The 16687-nt window shown below is 36.3% G+C and overlaps 1 protein-coding gene across 6 annotated transcripts in view; it reads left to right on the forward strand.

Annotated features, from left to right (window-relative positions):
- The window catches only part of HECTD1 (HECT domain E3 ubiquitin protein ligase 1), a 90005-nt gene that overhangs the window by 5363 nt on the left and 67955 nt on the right, over nucleotides 1-16687 (forward strand). For all 6 annotated transcript variants that reach the window (XM_049612931.1, XM_049612935.1, XM_049612933.1 and 3 more), the window contains exon 3: nucleotides 15632-15866. In XM_049612931.1, coding sequence (XP_049468888.1) covers nucleotides 15632-15866 — 235 coding nt within the window. The remainder of the gene's footprint in view (nucleotides 1-15631; nucleotides 15867-16687) is intronic.

The raw sequence follows: 16687 nt of genomic DNA on the forward strand, positions 1-16687 counted from the left end.
GTATTTACAGGAAAAAATAAAAAATACCTACAACAGTGACAAGGGTTTAACCTTTTAAATTGTCTTCCTACTTTATGTCAGATGTTAGAGATATGGTGATGACCAAAACAGATAGAGTCTCTGCTCTTATGGTGCCTACTAGTCTAATAGGGAAGGCAGATATTAAGTAATTATAGAAATAAAATTGTGGTTATAAATTGTGATAAGTGCAATGAAGGGAAAAGGTTAGGGTGCTATGACAGTATGTAGAACACACATGACCTGGAGGGGTGGGAATGGTCACTGTGGCCTCCTTTGAGGAAGTGGTTTTTCCTAGAGATATGAAGGATGGATAAGTTTATGGGATAAAGTATGAAGAGGTGAGGTAGAAAGGTGTTCAAAGAAGAGGCGATGTGTGAAGAATTTGAAGTGGCTAAGTATGACGTGATTGAGTAACTTAGAGAAAACTACTGTCACTGGGACAAGGAAAGGTTGCAGAGTGCTTTGTACAAGGTAGAGGCTAGATGGGATGGAGTCTTGTATATATGACAAGAAAAGCTTTTGGTTTTATCTTAAGAGATAAAAAGTACTATAGAAGACTGTGGAGTACTGTAAGAGTGACTGATGTGATTATGTTTGTCTTTCAAAAACATTAACTACTCTAACAAAAGTAGATAGGTGGAGAGGACAGAAAGAACAAATGCTTGTAGACTTGGTAGATTATTATCCAGAGAGAGAGGTTTGTAGTAACAGAGGTAAAAAGAAGTGGATAGATTTGAGATAGATTCAGGAGGTAAAATAGAACTTGTCGAATGATTGTATATGAGAGAGTGAGAAAGGAGGTATCTGGAATATTCAGGTTATAATGGATGATGGTGCCATTCATTGAGAGAGAACACTGGAAGAGTTTTGAGGGGCTAAGAACATGAGTTTGGATTTGGCTGGATTCTCATATCTGCCTCTGCATTCAGTCTATTGCATTGTATTTTGATTGAAATGTATGAAAAAAAAATCCTCCATAGATGTAGTTGGCAAAGGGAGGAATGTTGTACTGATTTTTTAAATATAATTATGGGTATTCTTCTTTGATACCATACAAAACTGGACAAGTGATAGTTTCTTAAGGGTTAGTTACAATGTGGATTCTGAATCATGTCAGTGAACTTTTTGTACTCTGTACCCATTTTTAAGCTTGTACAATTGTGCACTGATCATTGATTTACTGAGCTGTACAGATATTCCAAATGTTAACATATGTCATTCTACAGTATCACAAACTCACATTTGTTTAATGTGAATACTGATATCAGAAAAGTTTCAATATTGGGAAGCTGTCCAGTTCATGGTGGCAGATACAAGTTTTCCAAAATTGTCATTTTTGCTTGAGAGCTTTAATGTTATCATTGGCGATAAATACTGTCAGTTGTTTTCCTTGAAGTGGAAGGCTTATTTACTTTGTTAAGTTTTAAGAAAATGTTTGCCAGATATCCAAGTCTGAATAATCATGGTTTGTCAGAAGTTCTTTCAAGTAAACATGGTGTTGCATGAAAAAAGTGTCTAGTTCAGCTCTATAACAGTGCTTTCCTTTGACACAACCATCATTCTTCAGGATGCAGAAGTGCTTTACACTTACTTCCATTTTCTGATGTAGGATATTAAAAAAAATAGGTATTCGAGGGTTGAGTTACAGTAAAATAATTATTTTTGCTTCATCAAGGTTATTCTGTAGTGAAATTGGCTCCTCCCTCCCCCCATGCTAAAGCTTGGCAGTGAAGAATCCAATTAGTAGTAGTACAGTTTAGTACCCCTGGCCTTGATTCATGCTGAAGCACCAGCAGTTTCATCCACCATTGCTTTTGCGTCATTAGTATACATGTCAACACAGGAGGAAAGTGATTCAAAAAGAGAAAGGACAATTGTGTTTAATTGTGGTGAGAGGTCAAGTAGGGTGAAGACTGAAAGGTGTGCTTTAGCCTCATTCTCAAGGGCATTGATCTTTTTTTTTTCTTTTAAGTTTATTTATTTTGAGAGTATGGGCATGAGTGGGGGAGGGGCAGAGAGAGGGAGTGACAGCATCCCAAGAGGGCTCTGCAGTGCCAGCACAGAGCCCAACGTGGGGCTTGAATTCAAGAACTGAGAGATCATGACCTGAGCTGAGATCGAGTTGGACACTTAACCGACTGAGCCATGCAGGCACCCCCTAAGATCATTGATCTTAATGAGAGCTGAATGGAGGGTGATAAGGGGCAGATTTGAATTGGTCCAGAAGTAGGATATGAAGAAATAGAGATGGGGAGTGTGGAAAAGTTTTTTGAAAAATTAGATTGGAATGGGGGCGTAGGGTTTTGTCTTTTAAAGGTTATAGAGGTAGGAGAGAGAATGGAATATCTATAGTGTTTAGGATTCTGAGAAACTGGGAGAAAATCAGCTTCTGTTAAGACTAGTGCTTTTTAAACTTCAGTGTGCATGATGTGAATCATCTGGGGATCTTGTTAAATTGCAAGTTATGATTCATTTGGTCTGGTGTGCTACCTGATAGTCTGCATTCCTAGTACGCTGCCAGATAATGCTGAAGCTGTTGGTCAGAATATCTTACTTTAGTAGCAAAGCTCTCACTGTTGGAGAGAGAGATTTTAAGTAGTGTGTTCTTGTTGTAAAGTAGGGAAGATGGAGAGATTAAATGCAGATGTTTTAGGTTTGATGGTAAAAAGCTGAAGGGATTTCTGTCTGATGACATCTGTTTCTCCCTGGAGTAGGAGACTAAAAAGAGTGACAATACCTCGGATTGGTATGGGGAAATTATTATGCTCATATAGTGCTAGTAGCTTCATAACAGATATCCCTGTCTCCAAGCTGACTGTACCCAGAATTATAGTCTTAAAATCTTCATGGTCTTTTCCCCCAACTTTTTTGGGGTGTAAAGGGTCTTAAAATACTGATTTGATTGTATCACTCACTTTTACAAAATCTTCTGGGTCTTTACCTAATGGACAGAATTTAAATGTTGATTTCAAAGACATCTCCTGTGTTCCTACAGTACTAGATACATAATATAACTACTACTTTTGTTTTTCTGTTGCTAAGCATAGTGCCTGGCATACAGTAGCTAATATCCGGATACTGAGAAACTGAAGAAATTATTCATGTTGTGCTTGTTTTTCACTTAGGCCTAAAATGCCTAGAAAAAGTACTTACGGAGTCATGAAATTAGTTGGTAAGCATGCAAGAGAAGGAGCATTGTATTCTCTGTAGTACAATGACAGCATCAATATATATTTTCCTACCTCTCTGCGTTTATGTACCTGCCTTTTCCATATTAACTCCTGTTTTCATCTACCTCATGGTAGAGTAGCAGGGAAGTGAAATTACTTTTTTGATCAGCCCACAGCTGATGCTTTCTTGATTAGAGAACGTTCACCAAATATGTATAATCCTGAAAAGTTAAGTAATTTCTGTTTACAGAAATCAGGTGTTTATATACTTCTTTTCAGTGGACAGCAGAAAGAAGCACTGGAAGATGAAAACCATTCTCTAAGGTTCTTATCCCTGGACTCTAGGGGGCTCATAGATAATGATCTTCAGTGAGCTTTGTTTATCAAAGTGTCTATCGCCTTAAAATGTAAAAAAAAAAAAAAAAAAGCCAACTCTTCTAGTTTATAGAAAATTTTAGACCTTTGAGTTCCTCAGAGCTTAGCACTGTCTTGTTCATCTTTGTATCCTACCCCCCAACACTTAGCACAACATTTGGCATAAAAAGGCATTCAGTAGATATTTGTTGGATGAATTGCAGTCAGATTTGTGTGTGTATTTTAACTGGAGAAAAGCAAGTCTACATATTGGAATTTTACTCCTTTTTTCTTTGAGAGGGAAGGCCATAATTTTCAACTGCCGTGCCATGAGTTATTTTTAGTTAAGCAACACAGAGTCAAAGCTGGGACAGGGACAAAAATAAAATAAAAGATGAGGGGCACCTGGGTGACTTGGTCAGTTGAATGTTTGACTCTTGATTTCAGCTCAGGTCATGATTTCAGGGACATGGTATCGAGCCCCGCATGGGGCTTAATGCTGAACATGCAGCCTGCTTAAGATTCTCTCTCTCTGCCCCTTTCCCTTGTTCACACTCTTTCTTTCTCTCTCTAAAATAAAAAAATTAATAAAATAAAATAAAAGATGAAATGACTCAAAAGATGCTATTTATTATCTTTACAAAACCAAATTTATTAGACTTTTATAGTTAAACTTTTGTTTAGTTTTATATAAAAGAAATGGAGAATTTACAGACCGTAGTCAGTAAAATATTGCCACTATACATAACTTCCTTTTTTTTTTTAAAGTTAAATTTTATATTGTAAATCTTAAGAAATCTTGGCCAAAATTCAAGTGATGCAGTCTAGAAAAAGAGTATGATACAGTATAAAAACTATTACAGTGCCCAGGGAAATTATTTCTCTTTGGAACCTCATGAAACTTGTTCTTATTTTAAGTTATTTATCTCTGCTTTTCATCAGGGAAAGGTTCTGATGTGATTGCAGGTAGCATTTTGGAAACCATTGCTTAAATATGGATTCATCTGAAGTTTCTTAATCTCATTGGTGTGGTTGAGTGGTCTGACAGTTCCATATAGATGAGTAATCCTAATGTTTCCTAATTAAGAAACATAGACCTTTGAGTCTATAGGTTGGTATTATAGTATAGTACTAGGTTTAATATACTGTATAAACGTAATTTCTACCCATAAAGTAAGAGACAAATATTTAGCAAGTAAATTTTTGAAAAACTCTTTAATTGAAAATAAGATTTTATACCATAGGTGTATACTTTTAGTGCTGTTCAGGGAGGTCTGTGATTATTATATGCATGATCTTTATTTTTTTTTCTTAGATATATTTAAATTACAGTAAAGTTCCACTTTTGACAAATGCAGAGCCGTGTAACCACCACCCACAGTTGAAATGCATAGCAGTTTCCTAGAGCTGTACCTTTGAAATTAAATCCTTCCCCAACTCCAGTACTTGACCATCAGTGGTTTGTTCTCTGCTGCTATAGTTTTGTCTTCTACACAGTGTTCTATGAGTAGAATCATATATACATTGCGTAGCCTTTGAATCTGGCTTCAGATTCAAATGTAAATGTAGTATATTGCATTTGAGAATCATCCATGTTGCTGTGTGTGTAATAGTTCCTTCCTTTCCATTGCTGTGTAGTACCATTTTATGGATGCATCCCAGAGGTGGTTTATCCATTTACCTCTTGAAGGTAAATGGTTTTTCTAGTTTTGGTCATTATGACCAAAGTTGCTATACACATTAGCATACAGATTTCTGTGTAAATATGAATTTTCATTTCTTCTGAAATTCTTAGAGAAAAATCTGACAAGATGCAGAAATTGGGAAACTAATTTCAAAATTACATGGAAATGCAAAGGACCTATGCTAACCAAAACAAGTTAGAGGACTAATGATACTGTATTTGAATCTCTGTTCTGTAGCTACAGTAATCAAAACAGTGTGGTATTGATGTAAAGCTAAATGGATTGATGAGATGGAATAGTTCAGAAATAGACTCATGTACGGGGACACCTCATTTCAACAAAGGTGCAAAGGCAGTTCAGTGGAAGAGGGTAGTTTTTTTGTTTTTGTTTTTTTTTATGGTGCTGGAACAATTGTATCCACATGGAAAAAAGAAAACTGTGATTCATATCCCACACCTTACACAAAAATAAACTTAAAATTAATCATAGATCTAAATGTTAAACGTGTAACTATAAAATCTCTAGAAGAATACATAGGAGATAACCTTTGTGACCCTAGGTTAGGCAGATATTTCTTAAACACCAAAAACACAATCCGTAGGAATAAATTGATATGTTTAACTAATTCTTTCTGTAATAGAGGACTGTTAAGGTTACTTAATTCTTCTTGAGTGAATTTTGGTAGTATGTCTTTGAAGGAATTTATGGGCATAGAGTTGTTTGTAGTGTTCCTTTTTTATCCTTTGGATGTTTGTACAGTATGTAGTGATAATTTTCTTTTTCATTTTGAGACTGGTAATTTTTATCTTTTGATCAATCCAACTAAAGATTACCAATTTTATTAATCTTTTCAAAAAAGCAGCTTTCGGTTTAGTTCATTTTTTATATTTTCTTGTTTTAAGTTTTATTGATTTCTGTTCTGTATTAGTTCCTTCTGCATTGGTTTGAAGTTTAATTTGTCCTTTTTTTCTGGTTCTTAGGTGGAAGCTTAGGTTACAATTTGAGACCTTGTCTAATATAAGCATTTAATAATAAATTCCTCTTTTCGCTTTAGTTGATTTTGTTTCTTTTCATTGGGCTCACAAAATTTAAAAACTTCCTTTAGAACTTTCTTTTTTACCCGTAGGTTATTTAAAAGTGTTGCTTAAGTTACAAATATTTGGGGGTTTCCAGATATTTTTGTGTTCTTGTTGTGGTCAGAGAATATACTTTATATTATTTTAATTATTTTAAATCTGTTAAGGTTTGTATTATGGCCCATGTGTCTGTTTTTTGGTGATTTGTCCACATGCACTGGAGAAGAATGTATATTCTGCTCTTGTTGGGTGGAATGTTCTCTAAGTGTCATATTAGGTCAGGTTGATTGATAGTGGTGATCAGTCTATATTGTTGATTGCCTGTCCATGTGTTTTATAGGTTCCCGAAAGACATGTGTTGAAGTCTCAAGTATAATTGTGTTGAAGTCTCCAAGTATTTCTCTTCCATTATTTCTGTTTTTCAAGTATTTTGAAGCCTTGAGGTGTCTTTAAAAGGATTGTTTTCTTGGTGAATCAACCCTTTTGTCATTATGAAAAGACTCTTTTTATCTCTGGTAATTTTCCATGTTCTAAAGTTTATTTTGTCTTCTATAACTATAGCCACTCAAGCTTGCTTGCTTTTTTTTTTTTTTTTAAGGTTTTATTTTAGGTAGCCTCTACACCCAACATGGGGCTCAAACTCACAACCCTAAGATCAAGAGTCACATGCTTCACTGACTGAGCCAGCTATGCACCCCTCAAGCTTTCTTTTGATAGTGTTTGTTTAGTCTATGTTTTCCCATCCTTTCAGTTTTAACCAATCTATGTCGTTGTATATATGTGGGTTTCTTGTAGACAGTATATGGTTGGCGTGTGTGTGTGTGTGTGTGTGTGTGTGTGTGTGTGTGTTTTAAGTAGGCTCCACACCCACTGTGGCACTTGAACTCACAACCCTGAGATTAAGAGTCACGTGCTCTATTGAGCTATTGGCTTGTGTTTCTTTAAATCCAACCTGACAGTCTCTGTTTGAAATTGGTGAATTTAGACCATTTACATTTGATATAACTTTTAGTGTATTTGGATATATGTATAATGTTTGAATATTTGCTTTTTGTTCAGTTTTTTTTCTTTCCTGTCTTTCAAAGTATAGAATATTTTGTAGTGTTATATTTTAACTTAGCTATTGTTTTTTGTCTCTGTCCCTTTATGTATATATATTTTTAAACGTTTATTTTTGAGAGAGAGAGAGAGAGCGTGCGCGAGTGGGCACCTGCAGGGGAGGGGCAGAGAGAGAGGGAAACACAGAATCTGAAGCAGGCTCCAGGCTCTGAGCTGTCAGCACAGGGCCAGTGTGGGGCTTGAACTCGTGAACTCTGAGATCATGACCTGAACTGAAGTCGGCTGCTTAACCAACTGAGCCACCCAGGCACCCCTAATATTTATGTGTTTTAAATTGATAGACATTGAAAATCTCAAGATACTCTGTTACAATTTTCACTTTCAGCAGTCAGGTTAATGGGAGAAGAAGAATCTATTATATTTACCTATGTATTTATTTCTTTTTTTCATTCCTGTAAAGTTCCATGTGTCTCTCTGGTGTTCTTTTCTTTCATTCTGAAGAACTTTCTTTAGTATTTCTTTTAGGGAGGTCTGCTACTGATGAAATTCTCTTAGTCTTCCTTCATCTGAGAATATCTTTATTTTGCCTTCATGCTGTGAAGATACTCTTGCTGGATATAAAATTCTGGGTTGAGAGTTCTTTTCAGCATTTTAAAGATATCATTCCACTATTTTCTCACTTTAATGGTTTCTGATGAGAAATCTGCGCTCATTCTAATCTTTGTTTCTTTGTGTTGTATTTCCCTTGCTCTTTTAAGGTTTTTTAAAATATATACCTTTGGCTTTTTGTTATTGGATAATGATTTTTTCTGTGCATGGTTGTCTTTGAATTTGTCTTATTTGAGGTTTACTGAACTTCTTGAATCTGTATGTCTTTGACCAAATTTGGGAAGCTTCTTCTTCAAATCTATTTTCTATAGCCATTTTTTTCTCCTTTCCTTCTAGGATAATAGCGGCACAAATGTTATATTTTTTTGATAATGCTCCCTCAGGTTCCTGAGAGTTTTCCTTTTTTTTCTCCCAATCTTTGTACTCTCTGTTCCATCTGTAAGGTTTTTTCCCCTCACAAATTGTGCTTTTTATTTCTAAAACTTTTATTTGATTCTTTTTTATATTTTTCTGTTTCTCTGCTGAAAACTTCTGTTTCCAGTCATTTCAAGAATGTTCACATTTACCTGGTAGAGTATAGCTATAAAATCTGATTTATAATCCTCTTTGGTAATTTAACATCCAGATTGACTCAGGCTTGCATCTGTTGGCTGTCTTTTTTTTTTTGAGTTGGATAGATCAGATTGTACTGATTGTGTTTCAAGTTATTTTGGCTTTTATCTTAGATATTTGGGATATTATATTGTGAGATTCTGGGTTTTATAAAAATCCTCTGGAGATAATGTTGATTTTGTTGTTTTAAATTGGTACGTAGTCAACCCAGTTAGATTTAGACTGCAAGTTCTGTCTTGCTCTTTGTAGGTGGTGGTTCCAATGTCCGTGATTTCATAGCCTTTGTTATGGTGTTTGGGTCTACTCTGTACATGTGTCATTTTTAGTATAATCTGGGACTTGGATGGTGGATTATGTCATAGCTGTCAAAGTCTTTGCTGCTGTTCTTCACCTCTCCTCCACTGTGCAGTTTGGAGGTGAGCTTAGGATTTGTGTTGGGGATCCTCTTTTTGCTCTTTCTTCTGAGATTTCCCCTGTATCTTTTGGCTACCCAGAGCCCTTTTTTACTAGTGTTCTGAAACTGGGACTCTCTTGATGTTACAGCTACACTTCTTCCCACCCCCTATCCATTCTTCTTCCCCCTTGTGCTGGGACTAGACTAGACTGCCCCCCAGGTGAAAGTATTGAGAAAAAAAGAAGAAGATAATAGGATTCTTCTCATGCTCTTTTGACCACAGGGGCTCCTTTTCTTAGTTCCCAGTTCTCTGCAGGGCCTTAGATGCTCAGGCCACCTCCACTGCACTGTGGATGTGTCATTTAGGGTTTAGTTTGAGGCTTAACTCTGAGGCTAGCCTTTGGGCCAGGAAGGGAGTAAAAAGCCTCAGTACTTTTTCCTCACACTCTCTGGCTCACAACGACCCTCTTTCTTGGTTCTGAGTTTTTGTTCTGTGCTCCTGCTACATAGTTTGGGGACTTGCCTCATCCAGGGGTCAAACCAGGAAAGAAAAGAGGAAAGGAAAAAGCGCCTGAAACTCACTTCCATCATGGGTCTTTATTTAAGTTTTGACTTCCTATCTAGTCTATCTGCTGTGTACTTTTCAGAGTCCTCAGATACTTTTTTTTTTTCCGGTAAGTTTATTTTGTGAGATAGAGAACACAAGTGGGGGAGGGGCAGAGAGAGGGAGAGACAGAATCCCAAGCAGGCTCTGTGCTGAAGGCACAGAGCCTGACATCAGGCTTGAATTCACATACCATGAGATCATGACCTGAGCTGAGATTAAGAGTCAGATACTTTACCGACTGAGCCACCCAGGTGTCTCAGTTGCTTTTTTTGTTCTGTCCAAGGTTTTTGGTTGCAATCATTGGGAGAAATAGGCTGTAATAAGCTTAGTGAAGTTGACTTGTCCCAAACTTTAAATTTATTTTCTGGGAATTACAAAATACGTTTGTTTCAAAAATTTGAAAAAAAATCAGAAAAGGAAGTTTAGAGAATGAGAAATTTGGGAAATTCAGAAGAGTTTAAAGAAGCTTAGAATTTCTCTAATTTTCAGAGAAATTATCTATAACTGCACCATTCCTCTAGTTTTTTCTCAGGATATTTTTACACAAACACTAATGGCTATGAGTTTTTTCACTTATTTTATATTTCTGTTAAACAATATTTGTATCATAAGTTTTCAGTAAGTACCTTAATAAAACCTTCATAACCTGTCATACAATTATGTCATATACTTAATTATGCCCTTGTTATTAGATATATATAGTTCATATCACTGAAATCTTTGTACATTTTTGTCTGATAACTTTTTTGAAGTCTTGAATTCACAATTATATATAAAAGGAAATCAAAATTTCCTTATTTGTTTGAAATATGTAATTATTTTTAGAAATCTGACCAAATGTGTTTGTATATAATTATCTTCTTAGAACCATCTTCAAAATGGTACTGCATTTGATAGAGGACCTTGTGGTTTTGGGTTGTTTTGAACTTTACAGTTTATTGTAGGAAAATCCAATTGAAGATAATGTTACAAATTTTCATTCCTTGGAGCAATGAATGAGTAGGTTTCTAAATTTTGATTTTTATCTTTTAAGAGAAATTGGAATGGAAATTTTAAAATGATGTTTATATTTGCCCAGCATGGTTTTGTATCTACCTCAAGTATGTGTTCATACAGAAATAAGGTCTGTATTAGAAATACAGGAATAAAATATGAATGATTGGAGGAGCACCTGAGTGGCTCATTCAGTTAAGCATCTGACTCTTGATTTTGGCTCAGGTCATGGTCTCATAGTTCATGGGTTTGATCCCCCCATCGGACTCTGTGCTGACAGTGCAGAGCCTGCTTGGGATTCCCTCTCTCTCTGTCTCTCTGTCTCTGTCTCTCTCGCTCTCTTGCCCTCTCGCCCTCCCTGCCTCTCTCTCTCTCTTTCTTAACTTTTTTTTTTTTAATGTTTTTTTAATTTATTTTTGAGACAGAGAGAGATAGAGCGTGAGCATAGGAGGGGCAGAGAGAGAGGGAGACACAGAATCTGAAGTAGGCTCCAGGCTTCAAGCTGTCAGCACAGAGCCTGACGCGGGGCTTGAACTCACAGACTGTGAGATCATGACCTGAGCTGAAGTTGGAGGCTTAACTGACTGAGCCACCCAGGCACCCCCCTCTCTCTCTTCCAAAATAAATAAATACTCTTTAAAAAATGAAAAAAATATACTTTAAAAAAATATGAGTGATTGAATTCATTTTGGAATTTACTTGGTAATTTTTTGTTATTCTCATCAGAAACTCTTTGTGTCCTGAAGTGTTTGTATATATGTATATGTGTGTGTGTGTACAGCTTTAGGTTCTTTATTTTCTTGGTGAGGGGTTGAATAATTCTGTGTTTAATATAATTAAAAAAAATTTTTTAATATGAAATTTATTGTCAAATTGGTTTGCATACAACACCCAGTGCTCATCCTAACAGGTGCCCTCCTCAATGCCCATCACCCACTTTCCCCTCCCTCCTACCCCCCATCAACCCTCAGTTTATTCTCAGTCTTTAAGAGTCTCTTATGGTTTGCCTCCCTCCCTCTCTAACTTTTTTTCCCCCTTCCCTTCCCCCATGGTCTTCTGTCAAGTTTCTCAGGATCCACATAAGAGTGAAAACATATGGTATCTGTCTTTCTCTGTATGACTTATTTCACTTAGCATAACACTCTCCAGTTCCATCCACATTGCTACAAAAGGCCATATTTCATTCTTTCTCATTATTTATTTTTGAGAGAGAGAGCGAGCAGGGGAGAGGCAGAGAGAGAGGGAGACACAGGATCTGAAGCAGGCTCCAGGCTCTGAGCTGTCAGCACAGAGCCTGATGTGGGGCTCAATCTCACCCACCGTGAGATCATGATCTGAGCTGAAGTCTGACACTTAACCAACTGAGCCACCCAGATGCCCCATTCTGTGTTTAATTTTAAAAGTTTATTAATTTTATTGTGGCCAGTCAAATTTTATGAAGTTTTATTTTATCTTATGAAATGTTTATTTATTTTGAAAGAGAGAACATGAGCACAGGAAGGGCAGAGAGAGAAGGAGAGAGAGAATGCACTGTTAGTGCAGAGCCTGATGCAGGGCTTAAACTCACAAACCATGAGATCATGACCTGAGCAGAAATCAAGAGTTGGATGCTTAACTGGCTGAGCCACCCAGACACCCCAATGCTAGGCATATATCTTATGTGGATGTCTAAGTAGCTATTTGAATAGTCCAAACAAGAGTTTGAGGTTGGCTTGTAAAAGATGATTGAGAGAAGTGGATAGATTTAGGATATATTTTAGAGGGAAAATTGGTGTGATTTAACTTATGGATTGGATGTGTAATGTGAGGAAAATAGGGGAAAAACTAAGGATGATTGTTAGGTTTCTGGCCTTTTGAATGGTTGTAATAATCACAAAGATGATGATTTGGGAGTGGAGGAACATAGCAGGAGTTTTGTTTAGGATATGCTCTTTTTAAGGTGCCTGTGATAACCATAAAGTTGAGGTTGAGTTCAATGACCAAGTTGAATTATCTATCAACATAGGGTTTCTCTTAAAATGATATTAAGAAATTCTCGGTCAACTATACTTAAAAAAAAAAAAAAGATTAAAAAAAAATCCCTAACCAACAACTGAAGGCACAGTTTAAGGTATTACATGTTAATATTACAATGGTTGTTTTAAAGCAGGAAAACCAGTAGAGTATGTTAAGAAACAATACTTGTTTTAAAAAAAAATACTTGTTAGTGATTTTTTTTAGTTCATTATGAACTTTTAAGTAATATAAGTATAGTTCTTTCAACTGTTTTGTGCTTTTTAGAGATCATTAATTAATATTGGCATGTTTTTCCCTGCCTTTTTGCTCAGTTTATAGTTGATTTGTATTGAGATTTTGTAATTTGCTTTGATTCTAAACACTTTTTTTTTAAATGTTTATTTTTGAGAGAGAGAGAGAGAGAGCAAGCATGAGAGGGGGAGGGACAGAGAGAAAGGGAGACAGAATCTGAAGCAGGCTCCAGGCTCTGAGCTGTTAGCAACAGAGCCTGATGTGGGACTCAAAACTCATAAACTGCAAGATCATGACCTGAGCCAAAGTCGGGCGCTTAATGAACTGAGCTTTCCAGGTGCCCCTGCTCTGATTCTAAATTAAAAAATTAGTGATTTTATATATGAAAATGCCTAAATACTTTCTCATTGTTGAAAAAGTAAGGAGCCATAAAAAGAATTATTTTTCTGCCCATTTGTACAGCCCATGTTCTGTACTATAATTTTAGAAAGTTCATGAAGCAGGTTTTCACTCTACCTGACATAAAGTAAGCTCTTATGTGTTCTGACCATCTTTATTTTTCTCTTGGTAATAAAATTGATCACAGTTAAAATCTGAGAACCTATGTTTAGAAATTTTTGTTTTTTTAAACTGTCCCCTACCCATACTTGTTCAGAAGATTTGTCATATTTTGGAGGACACAGCAGGGAATATAGTCCCCAAATTGGCAAATACTACATTTCCACATGAAATATAGAAAAGTTACACTAAACATTTGTTTTCTGTTAATTTTTTGGTGGGCAGTTTTTGTACTGGGTAAGAAAGATGAATAATTAAAATTTTTAATGTAAAGCATGTGGTAGATCAGTTCTTGTCCTTTGAATCAAGGACTGTCTGCTTCAGCATCTTATTTTTTATTCAAAAGTTACTGTTTTCTAAAGAAAAAAATAGTTTTAAAAACTGTGTTGTTGGGTGAGCCTGGGTGGTTCAGTCAGTTGAGTGTCCAACTCTTGATCTCAGCTTAGGTCATGATCTGATGGTTTGTGGGTTTGAGCACCGCTTTGGGCTCTGTGCTGATGGTGCAGAGCCTGCGTGGTATTCTCTTTCTCCCTCTCTGTCTTCCCCTCCCCTGCGTGTGCATGCGCACATGTTCACATGCTTTCTGCCTCTCAAAATAAATGTAAAAAAAAAAAAAGACTATGTTGTTCCCCAATAGTATTAACATTTTTATAGTCTCTTTTCATTTCTTCAGTTTACTACATATGCATAGGTAGACAGCAGCAAAAGTGCTTTAAGATTCTGATATGCTAGTCAGTCTTCTGATCTTACCTCTAAAAAAATTAAAAATTTTTTTAATCTTACCTGAGAGCTAGAGGACTATCTCTTATAATGTTGCCTCAGAGCATTTCCTGCTCAGGAAGATTATAAGTGACTGTGTGACAGAGATTGCTAGTGTTGTGGACTAATAAAAACCACCTGTGTTTAATCAATGACTGGTAAATCATGGAATGCAAGAGATTTTTTTTTTTTTTAGCTTATTTATTTTGAAGTGAGAGTGATAGCAGAGGAGGGGCATAGAGGGAGAGGGTGGGGCTGAGATAGAGAGGGTGAAGTGGCGATAGAGAGGGAGAGAAAGAATCCCAAGCAGGCTCCACACTGTGAGAGCAGAGCACTACGAAGGGCTCAATCTCATGAACTGAGTGATGATGTCCTGAGCTGAAATCAAGAGTCAGATGCTTAACAGACTAAGACATCCAGGTGCCTCTGCAAGAGATCTTCTGAAATCTTTGGTACTATTCCTGCTGGTGGACTCCTTAAGTTAAGATCATCTAAGCAGATTAAGAGTAGAGTTGCTTTGATGTTCATACAGATAGTTTTAAAGGTACGCACACAAAAATTTGGAGGACAAAGTAATTCCACTAAAACATTTAGAGCACACTACCTTTTGTGTTATCTGTAGTCCATTTAAAGCTTAGTTTGTGCAGAGAAGTTAGAATAATGTATTTGATTTCATGTAACTGAGATTTCTATGAAATGTAAATCATGGTCTTTCATATTTTAAGTGTTGATAAAATATAGGGGATATTATTGGTACCTCACAAATTCTACTTTTGATAAAACTGTTTTATGCAGGTTTATATTAGCAGGCATTAGACTATTCATAGGAGGGAGGGAGAGCTAAAGTTAATTAGTTTAATACGGTTCCAATGTACTGAGCTAAGTGTTTATATAATTTTATTTAATTTTTGTAACATCCATATAAAGTAAGTATTCTTTAGATATTATCTTTGCTTTACAAATGGGGAAATTGGACCAGAAAGATTACAAAGTTGTATGTTTTCCCTTTGTCTGTTAAACCCCAAATCAGTACTTGTTCCCATAAAACAGGAATTGAATGATGTTCCTGGCCTTCAGGACCTTTTAATGTAAATAAGGAAATAAAATGATAGATTACATAGCATGGGCACTGTTTGTATGAGGTCTTAGGAACATGAAAGTACCACTTAGCTATCTGAAGAGGTTAGGGAAGGTTTTACAGAGGAGTTGATGTTCGAGCTGAGTATTGAGTAGGAATTTTTTTTAACGGGGTTTCAAGATAATGCTGCTACTTTAAACTGCTAACTTGATATTTTCAGCAGTGATGAAATTAGCATGTGAGAATTGTTATAGAAACAAAAGCATTGTGAGAAATACTGCCTAATACACATGCAGATACAGTATAAAACGTGCTGTATTATGTTACAGTTTTTATTTATTATTTTGTTAATATTTTGATGTGAAGAATTTAGTAATTCTAGGTGTAATATGATTTTTTTTCACTACAGATGTCCTCCTCGCACTTTCTTACCAGCCCTCTGCAAAATTTTTCTTGATGAAAGTGCTCCGGACAATGTGTTAGAGGTGACAGCCCGTGCCATCACATACTACCTGGATGTATCTGCAGAATGCACCCGAAGGATTGTTGGGGTTGATGGAGCTATAAAAGCACTTTGTAATCGTTTAGTTGTGGTCGAACTTAATAACAGGACTAGCAGAGACTTAGCTGAACAATGTGTAAAGGTAAGTCTTTGTTATTTATTGGCCCATTTGAAGGTCACTTAGAGAATAAAAAATATATTTTGCTAAAAAAATTCTTTCATTATTCTTTGAGAGTGGTTGACAGCAATGGAAATCACGGTCCTTGTGGCACTGGAGAAGATCCTGTGTGGTTTGGGGAAAGAAATCTTATCTTTGATGGAAAATTGTGGGTCACTCACTGCTCATGCGCTTCTGTGCTGGCTCTTGGGTTTCTGGTAGCCACAATCATTTTGAGATAGGTTATCCCTGTTGTTAGCCAAATGATTTTCTCTGAAAATAGTAATAACAGCAACCACAAGTAACATTGACTTTTGGAGTCAGACATTGTGCTGAACACTGTACATGTGTTCATTTAAACCTTCATGACAACTTCATATGACATAGGTGCTGCTAACATCAGCATTTCTACTTTCTCAAATAATTCAAGCATACTTAAGTTGAGTAACTTCACTGGGGTTGATATAATTGTGGCACAGTCAAAATTTGAAGATTAGGAATATGAACATTAGGAAGTCTGGTTCTAGGGCCCATGGATTTAACTAGTTTTCTTCCTTCCTTTCCTTTTTCCTTGTTCCTTGTTCCTTGTTCCTCGTTCCTTGTTCCTTTCCTTTCCATTCCATTCCATTCCATTCCATTCCATTCCATTCCATTCCATTCCATTTGAGAGAGAGAGAGAAAATGAGAATCCTAATCAGCCTCCACACCCAATGCACAGCCTGATTTGGGACTCAATCCCTCCTGGATCATGACCTGAGCTGAGTTTAAGAGTTGGATGCTTAACTGACTGAACCACGGTGCCCCTA

Source organism: Panthera uncia (genome assembly GCF_023721935.1).
Source record: "Panthera uncia isolate 11264 chromosome B3 unlocalized genomic scaffold, Puncia_PCG_1.0 HiC_scaffold_1, whole genome shotgun sequence".
Classification (NCBI taxonomy): domain Eukaryota; kingdom Metazoa; phylum Chordata; class Mammalia; order Carnivora; family Felidae; genus Panthera; species Panthera uncia.